We start from the raw sequence: 17,319 nt of genomic DNA, 5'->3' as shown, positions 1-17,319 counted from the left end.
CGGCCGCGGAGAGCGAGGGCGACATTGACATGCTGTGCTGCGTGCGGTGACGCTGGTATGGTGCTGGTGTTGGCGGTCAAGGTCATAAACAGGAAAAGAAGAGTATCAATCGTAATGGAACCGCGGGCGGCTCCTTTTTCTTTGGGTTGGAACGTCATGAGCGAACCGGTCGATGAGTGGCCAATGGAAAAGCGTCGATGGTAGAGGCTAGGAAACATGGGTATGGTGGGTCGGTAGGTTGTTGGTTTGCTTAGCTGCTTGGATTGTTTGCTTGCTCGCTTGCTGGCTGGCTGGCTGGTTGAACAGGCGACGAGCAAAGGCCCCGAAACCCTGCGTTACGGCCCCGTACACGATGTCGCTGCCGGATCCACGACCTCGTAGACGGAGCGGTGGCTAGGCGGCCCGCCTCGAGGCCCGCGTACCCGTGCTGCCGCTCGTGCCCAGCACCGGTCCCGGCCCGCGCCGCACCGCCACCACGAAGGCGAACACAATGACCGTGGTAAACGTGATCCAGGTGCTGATCCAGAAGTAGGCCTCGTTGGACGCAATCTTGACGCGCTGCTTGACCATCTCGGGCTGGTACCGCGCCCGCAGCGAAATGGGAAAGTAGTCGGTCCCTTCGTCGCCCTGCCGCTTGACCCGCCGCGCGCCCCGCCGCCCCTCGACGGGCGCCTCGAGCAGCTCAAACTCCGACGACGTCGAAGACCCAGCCTCGTCGTCGTCGTCAGGACGCTGTCCGCGTCGCCTGCCCACGCCCTCGCCGGCGTCGTCGTCCGACCCGAGGGTACCGCGGCGAGACCTAGACCCGGCGGCCAACGACGTGGCGCGCACCCAGTCGCGCGTCGTCTCGTCGAGCCGTTCGACGCGGCCGTCTGTGCCGAGACCGCCGAGCTTCCGCATGCGGGCAACGGCAAGCCCGTCTTGTCGGTTGAAGTTGCCATCGTCGACGTCGTTGCCGTCGTCGTCGTCGAGGCCGGGGTCGATGAGCCGCGCCTTGCCCTTGCCCTTGCTCTTCGCCCTAGCCTTGCTCCTGCGCACGGCGGCCGTCCCTGCCCTGCTGTCGTCACCTTCGTCGAGCTGTCCAAAGTCGAGCTTGCGGCCAGTGCCCAGGTATGGAGCCCTCGACGCGCGCGCCTTTTCTGCCCGAAGGCGGTGACGCGCCGGCGAGATGGCCAGCACGCGTGCATTGACCTCGGCCTCGAGCGCACGGCCGTCCGAGTCATTGCCGTCGTCGGCGTCGTAGCCGCGGCTGCGCAGCACCTCGATGCGACGCCGGCGCAGCAGCTCCTCGAGCTTGCGGCGTTCCAGCACCTGCTCCTCGGACTCGAGCTGGCGCGCCGTGCCCAGCTTCGAAGTGCGCTGCACCTGCGGCCCCTTGCCGTCCCGACTGGTCCCTCCGGCGCCCGCCGTCAGCTTGCGTCCGGCGGCCCAGGCGTACCCGAGCAGCACGCTACTCCTCGACTTCCTCGGCAGCGTCTTTTGCCCGCGGCCGCCGACGCCAGCCGAGGGCAGCTGCAGCAGGCCGATCCTCCGGGCCTCGGTCTCGGTGATCGGCCGGCCGTAGTCATCGTCGTCGGCCCACTGGACCGGCTGGTCTCCGACGGCGGCGCAGATGAGGTCGTACTGGTCACCGCGCGGCTGCTCGAGATCCTTAAGACCCGCCCTCTCGACGATGTCGTCGCCGGCGCGCCACTCGCCATCGTTGGACTCGGCGAATACGGCAATGAGCGACGAGTCGCGCTCGTCTTGCGGCGACGGCGGCTCGACGCGCAGCACCGCGTCCATGTGCTGCAGCACGCACTCGATGTCCTCCTGGTCCTCGTCGGCGTCGTCCTCGGGCACCAGCCGGCCAAAGCTCGCCGTTGGCCGGTCGCTCCTCTTGTACCGGATCAGCTGGGCGGGCGAGACCGCCTGCATGAGCGTCTGGCCGCTGCCGCCGTCGTCGAGGTCCGACAGCCTCAGAGGACCTTCGACGGCGTCTATTTCACCGCCCGCCCGCATCGTCGGCGCCGAGTCGTCGCCTTCGCCGTTGAAGTCGTTCTTGCGATCGTCGCCGCCAAAGATGCTGCCGAGCTCGCTGCCGAGCGTGCGCCGTTGCGCCCAGTCGAGGTCGTTGACGTTGTTGATGCTCGAGGAACGGCTCATCGACGCAAGCGACGAGAAGCTGTAGCTGCTGTGCGTCAGCCGAGCCGGTCGCTCCGGCGTCACCGGCAGTTCGTCGCTGTGGCCTGCGCCGGTGCGCAGAACCCGGTCGGCCGGGCTCGGACTGGCGGCGCGGCTGTCGCAGGAGTCGGAGATGTCCCTGGCCGACTGCGAAGGCCGACCGGAGCGACTGCGGTTGTCTGCGCCGCTTGGCCGCGGCATCCACTGCTCAGTCAGCAGGCGATCCGAGGGCGGCGCGCAGTGGAGCGCATCGGATGGCTTGAGACAGCCGTCGTGGCCACCAAGGCCCGGTCGCTCCTGTGTGGGCGATGGCAGATCCTCCCAGTCCTTGCTGCTCGCCTGCCGACCTTTGTCGTCCCCGCCGTCGCCGGCAATGGTGACCTCGATCGGCTTCCTCCGGGCGCCAAGGTCCTCGATCGACGGCGTGATGCGGATGCGGGGCCGTGCGGCGGCGCCAACGCCGATCGACGTGCCGGACACCTTTTTGATGATCCTACGAGAGTTCGGCGACGATGCCGCGCTGCTGCTCTGGCTGAGATCGAGCGAGTAGCTTGCCAGCGAGTCGGCCGTCGTCGACCGCGATAGACCGCCCGCCGCAGGGTCAAAGGCAGCGACCCGCCCGCCTTCGGACAGCTTGGCCTGCTGCCGCTCCCGGCGCAGTGCGGCCCGGATCGTCTTGCGCGTCTCGATGGCGTATCGATTGCCCGGGGCCCTGCGACGACGGCTGGGCGACGAGTTCAGGTCCGTGGCCGAGCCGGGGGAGAGCGCGAGCAGGTCGAGGTCGCCACGAGAGCCCGACGGCGTCATGAGGCCCTGCGTACCGACTGCGTTGCTTGGGGCCTCGCCGGGCGTCTTGGATGCCTCGTCGGCCTCGGCGTCGTCCGCGCCACCGGGCCACAGATCCGCGGCGACGCTCGAGATCTCGACCGCCTCGTAGGCATCCTTGAGCCTCTCGCCTTCCTCCATGGCGCGTCCCAGCCGGCCGTCCATCTCGGATCCGGCCTGGGCCATGGCGCGGTTCGTCTCGCGCAGCTCCTGGATCTTGGCCAGCAGCCGCGCCACCAGCGCCTGCTCGCCCTCGGAGTTGCCTGGCCGGTAGCCGAGCATCTCCTCGAGGTCCGACGCCGAGATCGGGATGCCGCCGGCCGCGTCGTCGCTAAACGCGCTGGTGCCGTCGACGCTGGACTCGGATGCAGAGTAGCGCCGCCTCGACGCCGCAGCAGCGGCGCCCGCCGGCTTAGCGAGGCCCATCTCTTCGGGAGTGAGCAGGTTACTGCGGACGGGCGTTAGCGACGCCTGCAGCCCGATGTTGAGCGTGCCCTGAAGCAGCGGCGAAATGGGGCCGACGCCCTTGCCCCTCGTCCAGCCCCTCCTGTGCGTCACCTTGACATCGTCGGCGCCGTCGTCGTCGCCCGAGTTGGTCGCCCGCCGGCCCTGCTCGAGCTCGACGTTGCGGCGGGTGGCGGCCTCGAGTTCGGCCTTGAGGCCGCCGATCTCCTTGTCGAGCCGGCTCAGCTTCTTGCTGCCGTCGCGCTTGGCCCGCTCGGCCTCCTCCTGGAGCTCCGAGAGCTGCTGCAGCAGCGCCTCGTTCTGCTCGCTCAGCCGCGCAAGCTGGCGCTGCGCCTCGGCGGCCTGGACCTGGCTCAGTGCGGGCCGGCGACGTCCGCGGTCGTCGAACGCGTCGTTGGCGCGGAACGACAGCGATGCGCTGACCGATCCGGTCGGCGAAGCGGGCCTCGAGACGATGAGGCCGGCCTGGCTCGGGACCCATGGATCGTCGTCGCGCGACACTCGGGGCTTGAGATTCTCGTCGTCGCCTCCGAGTCCGAGCCGGGTCGAGCGCGGTTCAGTCGGGCCGGCCCCGGCCGTCCTCTGAGGCGCCGCCGTCATCGCACCGAGCGGCTGCCTGTGACCGCTGGCCACGGTCCGGTACGGCGTCGAGAGCGTGGCGTGGCCGAAGTAGTCGGCGGTGCCGTTCCTGCCGAGCGTTGGATTACCCGAGGCCACCGGGGTCCTCTCGTCGTCATCGCCGTCGGCGGCACTGTCGCCCTTGTGGTCGCTTGTCATGACTGGCGTCGAGGGCGCGGTCTCGCCCTCGCTGGCTGCCGTAGCTGGCATCGCGGTGAGGTCGACGTCGGTCGTCGGAGGCGAGCACGGTAGCCTTGCGTCGTTTGTGACGCCGTCGCCGATACTGCCGCCGTTTGCTCCTTGCGCCTGCGTCTGCCCCTGCCCATGCCCCTGGGCCATGTCAAAGATGCTGGTGCTCGAGGCGAGGCGGGACGCGATGCCCGTGTGCTTCTGGCGCAGGCTGATATTCTTCTCCAGCAACGCCTTTCCGATGGCGGCGGCCATGACGAGGTCCTTTTCGCGCGCCTTGATGATGCGGTTGGCCTGCATCAGCATGGCCTCGAGCTCGTCGCGTCCGAGGTTGCCCACCCACTCGCGGTCAAACGACGACGCCTCCGAGGCAAGGCTCTTGGCGTCGCTGTCGTCATCGTCGTCTGCATCTTCGTCGTCCTCAGCCCCGGCCTCGTCGTCCTCGGCAAAGACGTCCTCTACTGCTCCTCTCGCATCGGCTATTGTCAGGCCGTCACGGTGTTCGGCGGTACGAGGACCGCGCATTGTTGTCGGTTGGCCGTCTTCGCCTGGCTGCGAGGCCGGGTCCGGCGTGTTTTGGGTGGCGCATTCGTTGCGAGCCGCACGCCTCTGGCGCTCGGGCGTCGAAAAGATGTACTGCAGGCTGGGCCTCCGCTTGCCGCCGATGCCGGGTCGCACCGGCCCCGCTGCCGCCCCTTCCGACGCCTCGCCGCCCTGGAGCATCGTGTGTCTGGCTGTGGTGTTGCGGCCGAGGCTGCCGTAGGACGCGATGCGGCCCTGCTTCTGCGCCTCTTCCCCGTCGACGTACGAGGCGTCGGCCGATGGGTGACAGGCCGAGGCCACTCTGACGCGACCCTTTGGCCAGCGATGGACGTTGCGTTCCAAGGCAGCGGTCAGATCATCGGGCAGGTCGAGGTCGAGGTCGCGATCGAGGACCACAACGTGGCCATGGCCGCGGTCGGGGCGCTGGGGCGCCGCTCTGCCCTGCCTCGGATCGAGGGCGGCAGATGGGTCGAGATAGGTCGACGAGGTCGGTCTGCTGCCGGAACCTCCATCGCCGTCCGTGCCGTCCTTTCCGCTCTGGTTTGACGTGGACGAGATGCGACGCAGCTGCGAGCTCGGTCTCCGGTTGGCTGGCGGCTTCGGCCTGGAGGCCAGGTCGGGGGCGCCAGAGAACATGGCAGGAGCGCGCTGTGGATCTGCGACGTAGAAAGCGCGCCGCGACGACAAGGGGTCTTCGATCCGTCTTCTACGCAAGCATCAAGTGCGGGTTTGTTTCCAGGGCTCCGTTTGTGATGTTGCGCGCGGGTCGCTGGGGAAGGTGGTGGTGGGGGGCGCCGCAGCGGTGCGAGCGCGAAGACCCAACGTGCTGGAGGACCGATGGAAGCCAGGGACGGGTCAGTGTCGATGGGGACTGATTGTGGGGACGACGGCGGGGCTGGTTGGTTCCGGCCACTGCAGTAGGGCTCGTCGACTTGGGGCGTCAACGATTGTGATCGATCAAGGGCGGGTGACGAAGCTCTCGACGCTAGACGAGGGGTCCGAGCGACAGTCTTCTAAGGGAGGGTCAATGAAAGGATCGAGATCCGGAAGGTGGGGCTCCTCAAGGCTGAGTCCGCTGACGAGGCAAGCAAATAGGGATGGGACGGTGCCGGTCCGAGGATGAGGGGTAGGGTAGTGGCAGAGGGGTAGGCGAAGCGGACAGGGCGTGGTGCGTCAGGCCAGGGTGTGCTGCGCTGCCCACTCTGCTTTGAGCGGGATCGATGCTGGGGCTGAGGTGGTCCGAGGCGAGGCGAACACGGCGATGAGGATGATGCGGTTGACGGCGACGACGGTGACCAAGGCGATGGCCGTGATGACGGTGGTGGTGGTGGTGGTGGCGATGGCGGCGACGTGGCAGGTGCTCGATGAGTCGTGATGGTGCCGGCAGATGCGAGAAGCGGGGTAAGGTAGGCAAGCGGGCCGTCTGGTCAGATGCTCGGGAGCGGTGCAGAGGCAAGGCGGGATGAGCCAGGCAAGCAAACAAGGCGATGCGGTGTGGTGCGATGCAGTGCGATGCGATGCGATGCGATGCGATGGCAAGGCCCTGACAACCCACGCAGTCAGGCAGGCAAGCCGAGGGCGAGGCCAGAGGGTGCGGTCGAGGGGATCCGATCCAGGATGGCGAGGCCGGTCTGAAAGCGGGGGACTGTGCGACCTGGTGGCTATTGTCGTAGTCGAGCAGAGGGGGGGCAGAGCCGGGCCGGACGAGGGACGCTCGGCGCTGGGGAGAAGGGTGGCAGTGGCGGCGGCGGTGGTGATGGTGGTGGTGATGACGGCCCAGCTCCGCCTTCGCCATGGTTGCCCCCCTCTACAGCTTCCCATGCCTGCAGAGAAGCAAGCAAGCAAGCCATAAAGCAGCACAGCGACAGAGAGAAGAGGGGCACGCACGCATACGCACGCACGTACAGCTAGGAGGCCAGGCAGGCAGGCAGGCAGGCAGGCAGACGGGCAGGCGGGCAGGCAGAGAAGGACCAACACCCGGCCCCACCTTCGAGACCAACACCCGCCCGACCGCCCGCGCCAGAGCCGAAACACACGCGCACGCAGAGGGGCCAGGTGCCAGGGCAGAGGCTGGGCTGGATCGCTTGCACGCGCAACGAGGAGGGGGAAAGTGAGCAGCTGGCCGGCTAGGCTGGGCAGCTGGCCAGGCCAGGCAACCCAGAGGCAGGCAGGCGAGCGAGGTCAAGCAGGCAGCAGCACGCGTCAGGCAGCGAGGCTCGCTTGGCCTGCCAGGCCAGGCTAGGCTAGGCACGCACCCACGCCGAGCGCTTCCATGGCAGGCGAGGCGAGCAAAAGCAGGCGGGGCAGCTGGCCACACTACTCCGCCCGCCCTTTGTCCTCGTCGGGCCCCCCTCCTGCCTGCCTGCCTCTCCTCGTGAAAGACGGCCGCCCTCGTCGACGGCGGCGAGACCGGCCTCTGTCCTCCTCCTCCTCGTCCTCGACGACGTCGACGACGACAGCGACGACAGCGGCGACGACATGCTGTCCCCTCTCCTGGCGGACAGACAGGTGACGCCGTCTCCGGGACCGAGCTGCCAGAGCCCCCGGTTGTCCTGCGATGCTTGCTTGCTTGCTGCTGCTGGCATCCACCGGAGCGGCCACCAGGCAGGCCTGCTCTTCATGGCCCGCCTGACAACCGATGGGCAGCCAGCCCGGCGAGCGCAGAGTCAGCCGTCGACCCCGCGACCGATGCTGGCAGTACGTTTGCAGCAGCGCATCAGGCGTCTCTCTCCCTGCCTGTCATCGGCCCCTAGCCTAGCCATCCCGCCGCCGCCGCAGCCGCCGCCGCCGCCGCCGTCGCTGCTGACATCGTCGCGATCGGCTTCCATGAAAGTGCAGCTGCTGCTTTGCTTTGCTTTGCTAGCTTGCTTGCTTGCTTCTTCGGGACGACGTCCGAGGCCTCTTCCGACCACGGGCAAGCCACAGAACCCTACCTGGCCTGCCCTGCTTCCTTCGGGAACGTCGACGACGGCGGCGGCGACATGTCGCGCACACCCAGCCACGCGGGCGCCATTGTTACACCCGTCGCTCGCAGCCACGCCATCCACCGTGCCTGCTGCTTAGCTTGCTTGTCTTCCGTCGGCGGCGCTGCGACAAGCAAGCACAGGCAGAGATAGGGCTGGCATGACGATGGCGTCGGGCTGTTTGATCTGTGCCATCGAGGCCTGGCCAGCTGAAGAGAGCCAAGGGCAGCGACGATAGTACTCGTCGACTGGCGACCGCTTTCATGCCGCAGGCCGAACCTTGCCTGCTGATGGCGGTCTCCTCAGCGGGCTTGCTTCCGTTCGGAACGTTGACGGCGGTCCAGAGCCCTCGGTGCCCAGCGGATTCGGTCCGACTCCGACAGAAACAGAAGACACACAGCAAGCAAGCCACCCGCGCCGTACATGCGTGGCATGCCACACACGTCGACTCTCTAGCTGCCCTTTTTGCTCAGATAGCAACGGGCGACGGCGACATGTCTCAAAGGTGGACCCAGCAGGAGCAGCCAGACCGGGGCCGGGCCAAGCCGTGGTCGACCCAGCGCCAAGCCAAGCTAGGCCATTCGGGGATGGCGCTGCCTTCCGGTCCACGTTGACGTTCGCTGGGGTGTTACGTTGTTGGTATGGCCGGCCGGTGTTGATGATGGCGATCGATTGCATTTGCTTCCAGCCCTCGGGAAAGGTAGCGGGTTGGTAGCGCGGCCCTCCTTCCCCTTTCGGCCCAGGCCGATCCATCCCGAAGCCACCGAGTCGCGGTGCAGGGGCAGCGTCGGGTACGTGGTTGTTTTGGGCCAGCCAGCCAGCAGGCCGGCGACGCTCAGCAGGGATAGAGGCAGGCACAGCACAGCACGCCTCGCTGCACCTCCTCTTCGCTCGCCTTCGTCACCCTCTGAGCATACCCCTGTGTGGCGGCGCTCCAACGGTACCGCCGCAGACAGGAACGGAAGGTAGGGCGGAGCGCCAAACCCACCGAGGGCCCCGGAGCTTTTCCTCGCAGCAGGCTCCACGGCGGGTGCCTCGCCGGACCGGGCCTGACAGGCCGTCGAGAGCGACGACGCCCGACGCGACGCCTCATAGGGCGAGCGTGAGCCTTTGCATCTGCCAACGAGCGGCCACGGCCACGGCGACGACGGTTCTGTGAACGGCGAACCAAACAGGCCTGGGGTTCCGCTCTCGGCGAGGCACGCGATGCCAGGCCCGGCGGTGGGTGGCCTCGGACGTCGGACGCGACGTCGATCTTTATCGATCGGCTGCGGTCAAGTCGGGGTGCATGTGCTCGACGGGCACCAGCAGGCCAGGCACGCCAGGCCAGGCACGGACTCGGCGCGAGAAGCGTCCATCGCCGATTTCTGATTTCCTTTCGCTAGCTCCCGATCAGTGAATTATCCCGATCAGCCTGCCCCCCCTGCCCATCGCCTGACCGCGCCGAGGGGTCAAAAGTGCGGGGAAAAGGGGCCCGAGCGAGGCGAGGCAGGCGCGGCCGGCGTGAGGTGCTTGGCCGGTGGGCCGAGGGCGGGCGAGTGCGGGGCAAGCCTTCGCGTTTAACGGCTCGAGGCGTAGCCGAATGAAGCCGGCCCGCCGTCGCTCCCAGTCCAGGCCTGGCCTGGCCTTGCCTCCTCTCCCCCATCTCCCCCATCCCCCCGCACACCCCCCGCTTTCTTCTTCCTCTGCAAGGCCATCCCCGCTCCTTTTCGCTCGTCGACACAGGCAGCGCAGCCCTGCTCAAAAACCTGGCTTGGCCTGCTTGACCCCCCTCGTTCCTCTTCCCACCTCGTCCCTCTCCTCTCTTCTCTCCCTCCACGACCCCCCTCCTGCGGCCCTCGCTCCTCGTTTCTCCCCATCCTCCGTCGAGCGCATCTCTCGCCATGATCGCCCGCACTGCCTCTTCTTCCCTGGGCCGCCTCGCGCTGGCCTCGACGTCGTCAACGGCGGCGTCGTCTGGCGCCGCCTCTTCCTCCTCGTCGGCCTCGAGGCTGGCGGCGGCGGCGGCCGGCGTGCGCGCCTTTACCGCCCGCTCCCACTCGGTGCCGCAGCACCTCTCGTCGATCCTGCCCAACAACGTCGACACGTCGTCCGAAGACTTCGCCTCCAACAAGGCCAGCATGGACTCGCTCGTCGAGCAGCTCGACGCCAAGCACGCAAAGATCTCGCTCGGCGGCTCGGAAAAGGCGCGCGCCCGCCATCTCTCGCGAGGAAAGATGCTGCCCCGCGATCGCGTTGCCGCCCTCCTCGACCACGGCTCGCCCTTCCTCGAGATCTCGCCCCTGGCCGCCTACGAAATGTACGGCAGCGACGAGGTGCCCGCCGCCGGCGTCATTGCCGGCATCGGCAACGTCTCGGGCACCCAGTGCATGGTGGTGGCCAACGATCCCACCGTAAAGGGCGGCAGCTACTACCCCATCAGCGTCAAGAAGCACCTGCGCGCCCAGGCCATTGCCAAGGAGAACCGCCTGCCCTGCGTCTACCTCAACGAGAGCGGCGGCGCCGCGCTGCCCCACCAGGCCGACGTCTTCCCCGACGAGAACCACTTTGGCCGCATCTTTTACAACATGGCCCAGATGTCGGCGCTCGGCATCCCGCAGATCTCGGTCGTGCACGGCATCAGCGTCGCCGGCGGCGCCTACGTGCCCGCCATGGCCGACGAGACCATCATCGTGCGCAACCAGGGCACCATCTTCCTCGCCGGCCCGCCGCTCGTCAAGGCGGCGCTGGGCGAGGTCGTCGACGACGAGACGCTCGGCGGCGGAGAGATGCACTCGACCGAGTCCGGCGTCACCGACCACCTGGCCGTCGACGACGCCCACGCCATTGTGCTGGCGCGCGAGGCGGTGGCCAACCTGGGCCTGTGCGGCCGCAGCCCGGCCTCGGTCGAGCACCCGGTCGAGGCGCCCCTCTACGACGCCGCCGAGCTGCACGGCATCGTTCCCTCGAACCTGCGCAAGCCGTTCGACATGCGCGACGTCATCTCGCGCATCGTCGACGGCTCGCGCTTCCACGAGTTCAAGAAGCTCTACGGCAAGACGATTGTGACGGGCTTTGCGCGCATCGCCGGCCAGGACGTCGGCATCATTGGCAACAACGGCATCCTGTTTGGCGAGAGCGCCAAGAAGGCGACGTCGTTTATCCAGCTGTGCAACCAGCGCCAGATCCCGCTCGTGTTCCTGGTCAACGTGACGGGCTACATGGTGGGCACCAAGGCCGAGCGGAGCGGCATCGCCAAGGACGGCGCCAAGATGGTGCGGGCGGTGGCGTGCGCCGACGTGCCCAAGCTGACGGTCATCGTCGGCGGCTCGTTTGGGGCGGGCAACTACGGCATGTGCGGGCGGGCCTACAGCCCTCGGTTCCTGTGGATGTGGCCCAACGCGCGCGTGGGCGTCATGGGGGGCGAGCAGCTGAGCCAGGTCATGACGACGGTGAGCAGCGACAAGAGCAAGCAGGAGGGGCTGCGCGACAAAATTGAGCACCAGAGCCTGCCCGAGTACGCCAGCGCGCGGCTGTGGGACGACGGCGTGATCCGCCCACAGGACACGCGCAACGTCCTCGCCCTCGGCCTGGGCGTGGCCAACGCCGGGCGGTGGAGGAGCAAGCAGCGCGGCGAGGACCACCCGGCCTGGGACGGCAACCACCGCGGCGACGGCGTGTACCGCATGTGAGGGGCAGGGGCAGGGGCAGGGGCAGGGGGAGGCCAGAGGAGGGCCGTCGGACGCCGCAGCGAGAGGGATGGCCCCCCCTCGGATGTACAAAGTCGAAGCAGCGACAAGACGAAATGGCAAACGACGGCATCGATATCACACCTGGAGCGTCGTTGTCGTAGTCGGACCGGGGGGGGGGGCGAGGTCGAGCAAAGCGCCCTGCGATGACATTGCACGGTCGCGAGCATCGCATGGGGATCGGGGAGGCTGAGGGCTCAAACTCAATGACAAGCACGACCGTAGATCTTGATGCGCCAGTAGTTATAGGGCAGGGGGGCGAGGAAGCCCGCCGAGGCCGACAAGAGGGCGGCGAGCCAGAAGGCGGGACTGGCGAGGTCGATGCCCGACGAAGACGAGGACAAGGACGAGGACAAGGACGAGGTGAGGTGTAGGTTGACGGCCGTCTCTACCGACTCCATGGCGAGCATCGAGATGAGGCTCATGCCCATTGCCGTGCTGGCCGCTTGGCCGAGGGGCATGCGGGTAGGCCCGTATCGGAGGAGCAGGGTTTCGACGAGGAGCGAAGTGGCGATCCCGGACGTCACTGTCCGGCGCCCGCACGGCATGGCGTCGCTTGTGGGGTGTCAGTTGAGTCAGGTTGGTGTCGGCGGCAGGGAGAGGGGACAGGGGGAGGGGGCCAAAGACGTACTGGACAGACCCATGGAGACATGCATACCCCACGTGTCGACGAGTCCACGGTGCTGGAGGTACCAGAGCATGCCGAGATCGCCCAGCGTGCAGCCTACGAGGCAGCGGAACGTATTCGTACCCGCCCGGAGCCACGTTGTGCGGCACCTCCAGAACCGCCACGTCGTCGTGGCTCCCCACCGTGACGTCGTCGTTGCTGCCGCCGGCGGTGGTGTCGGTGTCGGTGTGCGTGTGCGCGTGCGTGTCGTCGTAGGTGTGGGTGTGCATGTCGGTGTCGGGGAGGGAGGGACCGAAGACGCTCGACGGATACCGTGTTGCGCACCGAAGGAGAGCAGATGGACGGGCAGAGGGGAAAGCGCGCCGACGCCAAGACGCCGCAGCGTCGCTGGATGGGCCGTCGACCTGAGCATGGTGGGCGGTGGGTCGTCGTCGAGTCGCAGTGGCAGTCGCAGTCGCTGTTGATGGAAATCATACCCTCTCGCTGTCGTCTCCTCCTCCCTCTTGCCCTGCCCATCCGATCCAACAACCTTTTATAGCCTCTCTCTGGATCGACATGGTTGGCAAAGCCTCTCAGACTAGTGCCGGGTCGGAAGAAGACGCACCCCGTGTCGGGACGGGAGCCTGTGGGGCTGCGTCAATTTCGCCGTGCCTCTATCCGTTGCTTGGGTTGCGCGAATTTGGCCCCAGCCCGGTGCGGCCGGTGGTCGTCGAGCGGCGAAATTGCCTCACCTCAATCTCTCATCTGGCCTGCCCCCGAAACTCTGGGGACGGCGCGCAGCGGCCTGGCCTGGCCTGGTACGTGGGCCCAACTGGACAGCCCTTGGTCCGATTCGAGATTCCGATCCAGTTCGTCTCGGCGCTGGCCGCTTCACGCCCGCAAGGATGCCGGTCCCTGCCGCCAGCTGGACTCGTCCGACCTCCGAGGCAGAGGCAGAGGAAGAGGCCATTTGCGCTCTCCATAGGCTACGCTACAGTACTACTTCTAGCTCGACTTCGCCGCCGCCGCCGCCGCCGTCGTCGTCGATCTCCGCCGGGTATGTAGGCGTCCGCACATGCACAGATGCACAGACGCACGCCCATGCTCCCTCGACGCAGCTCCTCCACGTTGGTTCGGCATGCCCTCGTCCGTCTGGTCTGGCATAGCCTGGCATCGCATCGCATCGCATCGCGGAGTTTAGGCACAGAGCGCGGGCACCGGCACCAGTCGGTCGTAGCGAGATCAGCGCTGGCCTGCTTTGCCCTGCGCTGGCCTCACCTGACGGTCCATCCTGATCGCATGCTGCTGAGTGCCCACCCGCTGCCCTCGGCCTCGCCAACGCTTGCGCGGCCTTTTTGGCCCGCCTCGGCCTCGACGCGAGGCCTTTGCACTGGTCAAGCCGGGACCCAACAGCGCGGTGCAACGTTCCTTTCCGTCCACCATCAACACCACCGCATCGCCCCCCTCTGGACCCCCTCGCCGTCGCCCCTCCACTATCCTCACCATGACCACCGACGTCTTCACCTTCTACGACATTGACAGCGCCGACCACACGAGCTGGTCGCCCGCCACGCTGCGCACCTACTATACCCTGGTCCACCTCTCGCTGCCCTACGTCCGCAGGCCCGTCTGCATGGCCGACGTCGCCAGCGTCTCGGCCTCGCTCGGCGCCCCGCAGCGGCCCGAGGGCGCGCGGCTGCGCTACACGCTCCCCACCCTCGTCCTGCCCAAGTCGGGCGAGGTGGTCAACGACTCGGTCGACATCGCAAAGAGGCTCCAGGCCCTCGGACACGGCGACGACGCATTCTGGGACTGGAAGCGCCACGACGACGCCTTCGTGCCCGCCCTCTCCAGCCTCACGTTTGACGACCACTACGTCAACATCCTCCCCTACGTCCCCGAGCTCCTCGACGACCGCGGCAGGCAGTACTTTTACGACACCCGCAACGCCTGGTTCCCCAAGACGCTCCAGGCCTACCGCGACGACCAGTCCGCAAACGACCCCGTCGCCGACGTCGTCCGCGTCGTCGAACCCTTCGCCAGCCTCTACGACGGCTCCGCCCCCTTCCTCAACGGAACCTCGCTCAGCTACACCGACATCTGCGTCGCCGCCTTCCTCGGATGGGTCGCCTTTGCCCGCGGCAGGCAGACCATGGACGCCGCCCTCAAGGCCGCACACGGCGGATCGCTCGAGCCGCTGTGGAAGTGGGTCGGCGACAACCTCGCGCTGCCCCACGCCGCCGACAAGTAGCCCCCGCAGAGGCGCGCATGTCTCGTCGTCGCTGCCGCAGTAGCCCCCTTTCCCTCCGCCACGCGCAGAGAGATGGAAAGAAGAAAAAGGCTGAGATGGAGAGCGACTGAGACGACCAGAAAGGAGCAGGAATGCGATTGCCTTTGTGCCAGCCAAGCCCACTGTCGCCGCCGCCGCCGACGCCGCCGCCCGCAGCCCGCAACCCGCCGCCTGCTCAGGGATGGAGGATGACCTTGGAATACCCGTCGATGCGCTTCTGGAACTTGTCGTAGGCGTCGGGGGCCTCGCTCAGGCTGACCTCGTTGCTGATGATAAACGAGGGCCTGGCGACGCCGGCGACGATGAGGTCGCGCAGCTGGCGGTTGTAGCTCTTGACGTTTGCCTGACCGCAGCCGAGGCTGAGTCCCTTTTCAAAGAAGCGGCCAAAGGGGAACTTGATGACGCCGAGGCGGGCGTCGTCGTCGGGAGCGCCCGGGTCGCTGGGGACGTAGAGGCCCGGGATGCCGAGGCCGCCGCAGGGGCGTACGAGGTCGACGAGGGCGTTGAGGACGACGTTTGGCTGTTCCGTCTTTCCGTCGTGCGTCACGGCCTGGTATCCGACGGCATCGACGCCGCGGTCCACCTCGCGCCCACGGCGCAGGTCGAGGATCTGGCGCACGGCATCGCCCTTTGAAAAGTCGATGGCGACGGCGCCAAAGTTGCGCGCGAGGGCGAGGCGTTCGGGGACGCGGTCGACCATGTAGATTTCGGCGGCGCCGAGGAGGCGGGCCGAGTAGCCCGCCATGATGCCGACGGGCCCGCAGCCGAAGACGACGATGCTCTCGCCCGGCTGCAGGCCGCTTAGCTTGCAGCCGTGGTAGCCCGTGGGGAATACGTCGGCGAGGAGGATAAAGTCGGCCTCGTTGTCGGTGCCCGGCGGGAGGACGAGGCAGTTGAAATCGGCAAACGGCACGCGGATCCGCTCGGCCTGTCCGCCCGGGTAGGGTCCCATGGCGACGTAGCCGTAGGCGCCGCCGGCGAAGCCATGGTTGACCTGGGTGCAGAAGGCCGTCTTGGCCGACTGGCAGTTGGCGCAGGAGCCGCAGGCGACGTTGAAGGGCATCACGACGCGGTCGCCCACCTTGACCACGCTCACGGCGTCGCCGACCGACTCGACGATGCCCATGTTCTCGTGGCCGAATCGCAGGCCCGGCTCGGCGGCAGTGCGTCCCTCGTACATGTGCAGGTCCGAGCCGCAGATGGCGCTGCTCGTGATGCGCACCACGGCGTCGGAGGGGTGCTCGATCCGCGGCGCGGGGACCGACTCGATCGAGACGCTAAACGGGCCCTTGTACACGAGCGCCTGCATCGTCGTCGAGGCAGGCGTGGTGGTCGCCGTCGCGTTGGAGGACATGGCGCTGGCACAGAGGGATGGAAGAAAGCCAAGGTTATGGGGGGAAAGAGGGCTCGAAGGGATGATGCGGGTGCGGGTGCCGGTGCGGAAGAGGGTGCGATGGGGTCTGGGAGGTGGATGAGGGCAGCGCAATCCACCTTCTTTATACCCCCTCGATGCCTTGTCCAGAGCGGGCACAGACCACGGCCAGGCCAAGCCGTCCTGAAACGAAGAACAGGCCAGACGGTCATGGGATTGCACAAGAGGGCAGCAGCAGCAGCAGCGGCAGCAGCGTCAGATGCCAAGCGAAATGAGGATCGCAACCTCGTCGTAGCAAGCAAGCTAAGGCGGCAACCGGCCGGCCCGTGACCTGGTCGAGGTGCACCAAACTCCCAGAGTAGTTGCCTAGCTAGTGTCCCAGGCTGGTAGGCTAAGAGAGCAACGACAGGCCAAGGCCGCCATGGATCAGATGCAATGGGCGAGAGGTACGGTACGGTACGGTACGGCGGGAGAGCCACCGACGCGGCCGAGGGCGGGCAGGCGAGCGAGGTGTCTACTAACGCCGCACCATGGCCCGTGCCCCTGCCCCCGCCCGTGCCCCTGCCCCTCCACACGTCGGTCGGTCGCGGTCGCGGTGTCGTGTGACGCAAAGAGCAGAGGAGCGCAGCCTGAGTCCGCCCGCGACCCCGCGAGCTTCAATCGTACGTACCGCTTCGCATACAAAACCTACACCATCCACCTCGACGAGCGAGCGAGCGAGCAGGCGAGCAGGCATGCCACCCCTCTCGCCTCTGCCTCGCTCGACAAACAGCGCCAGTCGAGGCTACCTGCGCTCCCCCTCGCCGTCCTCGCCGGGCCTCTGCACCGCTCCGCCCGCCTCGCACTCGTAGCCACGTGCCAAACCAACCAACCGAGCCAAGCGCCCAAGGTAGGGCAAGTGTTGAGCTGCATATCTCTTCAAAGTCTCGCTCGAGATCGACTCCAACCAACGTCCTCGGGGCACCGCGACCTGGCAGCGACACACCCTCTCTTCTCTTCCGACCCACTGCTGCGGCTACTGCCCCGTCGGGCCCTGGATGTCGTACCGCTTGCCCCTCACCGCCCACAGGCCCCAGTTGGCCTTGACCGCCACGCGCGGGTCGAAATCGGCTGCAGAGCGGGGCACGGGCGCGGGGACCGGGGGCCGGAGGGGGAACAACGAAGGGGAAGAAAGGGATCGAGACGTCAGCCCAGCTGTCCATCGCCTGGGGCAGGGCAGCACGGACCGCAGCGCAGCCACACTCACCGACGGCCCACTGCTGGCTGGCAAACACATTCTCGCCGGGCGTAATAAGCCAGTCAAACTCGCCCCGCACCCCCTCGACGCTCTCAAACGCCAGCACGTCGCGCTCCACGTCGGCCGGCGAAAAGCCCGTCGCCACCAGCGCGCACCGCGTAGACAGAATCTGGCCCAGCGCCTTGGCCCACTCGCGCTGCGCCTGCACCACCGGTGCCGCCGTCAGCGCCGTAAACGAGTCGCCCCGCGGCGAGGAAAAGATGGGCGCCGGCTCCTGCGCCGGCACGTCGCCGCCCGCCGGCTGCGCAGAGGCGTCGAC

General features: G+C 67.6%; 6 protein-coding genes across 6 annotated transcripts in view; 2 read left to right on the top strand and 4 right to left on the bottom strand.

Annotated features, from left to right (window-relative positions):
* Positions 1–393: 393 nt before the first annotated feature.
* On the bottom strand, positions 394–5,439 carry PFL1_01858 (uncharacterized protein; the record flags this gene model as incomplete). The annotated part of the gene is made up of 1 exon (XM_007879370.1): positions 394–5,439. One exon carries the CDS (start codon positions 5,437–5,439, stop codon positions 394–396), a length of 5,046 nt encoding a protein of 1,681 aa, XP_007877561.1.
* Positions 5,440–9,649: 4,210 nt separating this feature from the next.
* Positions 9,650–11,437, top strand: PFL1_01857 (uncharacterized protein; the record flags this gene model as incomplete). Its single annotated transcript, XM_007879369.1, has 1 exon — positions 9,650–11,437. The coding sequence occupies one exon, from the start codon at positions 9,650–9,652 to the stop codon at positions 11,435–11,437; it is 1,788 nt and encodes a 595-aa protein (XP_007877560.1).
* A 260-nt stretch (positions 11,438–11,697) lies between these two features.
* Positions 11,698–12,534, bottom strand: PFL1_01856 (uncharacterized protein; the record flags this gene model as incomplete). The annotated part of the gene is made up of 2 exons (XM_007879368.1): positions 11,698–12,020; positions 12,126–12,534. The coding sequence occupies 2 exons, from the start codon at positions 12,532–12,534 to the stop codon at positions 11,698–11,700; spliced, it is 732 nt and encodes a 243-aa protein (XP_007877559.1).
* Positions 12,535–13,605: 1,071 nt separating this feature from the next.
* PFL1_01855 (uncharacterized protein) lies at positions 13,606–14,352 on the top strand (the record flags this gene model as incomplete). Its single annotated transcript, XM_007879367.1, has 1 exon — positions 13,606–14,352. One exon carries the CDS (start codon positions 13,606–13,608, stop codon positions 14,350–14,352), a length of 747 nt encoding a protein of 248 aa, XP_007877558.1.
* A 214-nt stretch (positions 14,353–14,566) lies between these two features.
* Positions 14,567–15,745, bottom strand: PFL1_01854 (uncharacterized protein; the record flags this gene model as incomplete). The annotated part of the gene is made up of 1 exon (XM_007879366.1): positions 14,567–15,745. The coding sequence occupies one exon, from the start codon at positions 15,743–15,745 to the stop codon at positions 14,567–14,569; it is 1,179 nt and encodes a 392-aa protein (XP_007877557.1).
* Positions 15,746–16,778: 1,033 nt separating this feature from the next.
* PFL1_01853 (uncharacterized protein) overlaps positions 16,779–17,319 on the bottom strand; it is a gene marked incomplete at both ends in the record, with an annotated part of 2,331 nt that continues 1,790 nt past the window's right edge. Inside the window, 2 exons of the mRNA XM_007879365.1 lie at positions 16,779–16,873; positions 17,010–17,301. Of these exons, the coding sequence (XP_007877556.1) occupies positions 16,779–16,873; positions 17,010–17,301 (387 nt within the window). The remainder of the gene's footprint in view (positions 16,874–17,009; positions 17,302–17,319) is intronic.

Source organism: Pseudozyma flocculosa (assembly GCF_000417875.1).
Source record: "Pseudozyma flocculosa PF-1 unplaced genomic scaffold scaffold00005, whole genome shotgun sequence".
NCBI classification, from domain to species: Eukaryota; Fungi; Basidiomycota; class Ustilaginomycetes; order Ustilaginales; family Ustilaginaceae; genus Pseudozyma; species Pseudozyma flocculosa.
The sequence above is the reverse complement of the archived record's forward strand: the minus strand, read 5'-3'. Positions and strand labels throughout refer to the sequence as shown.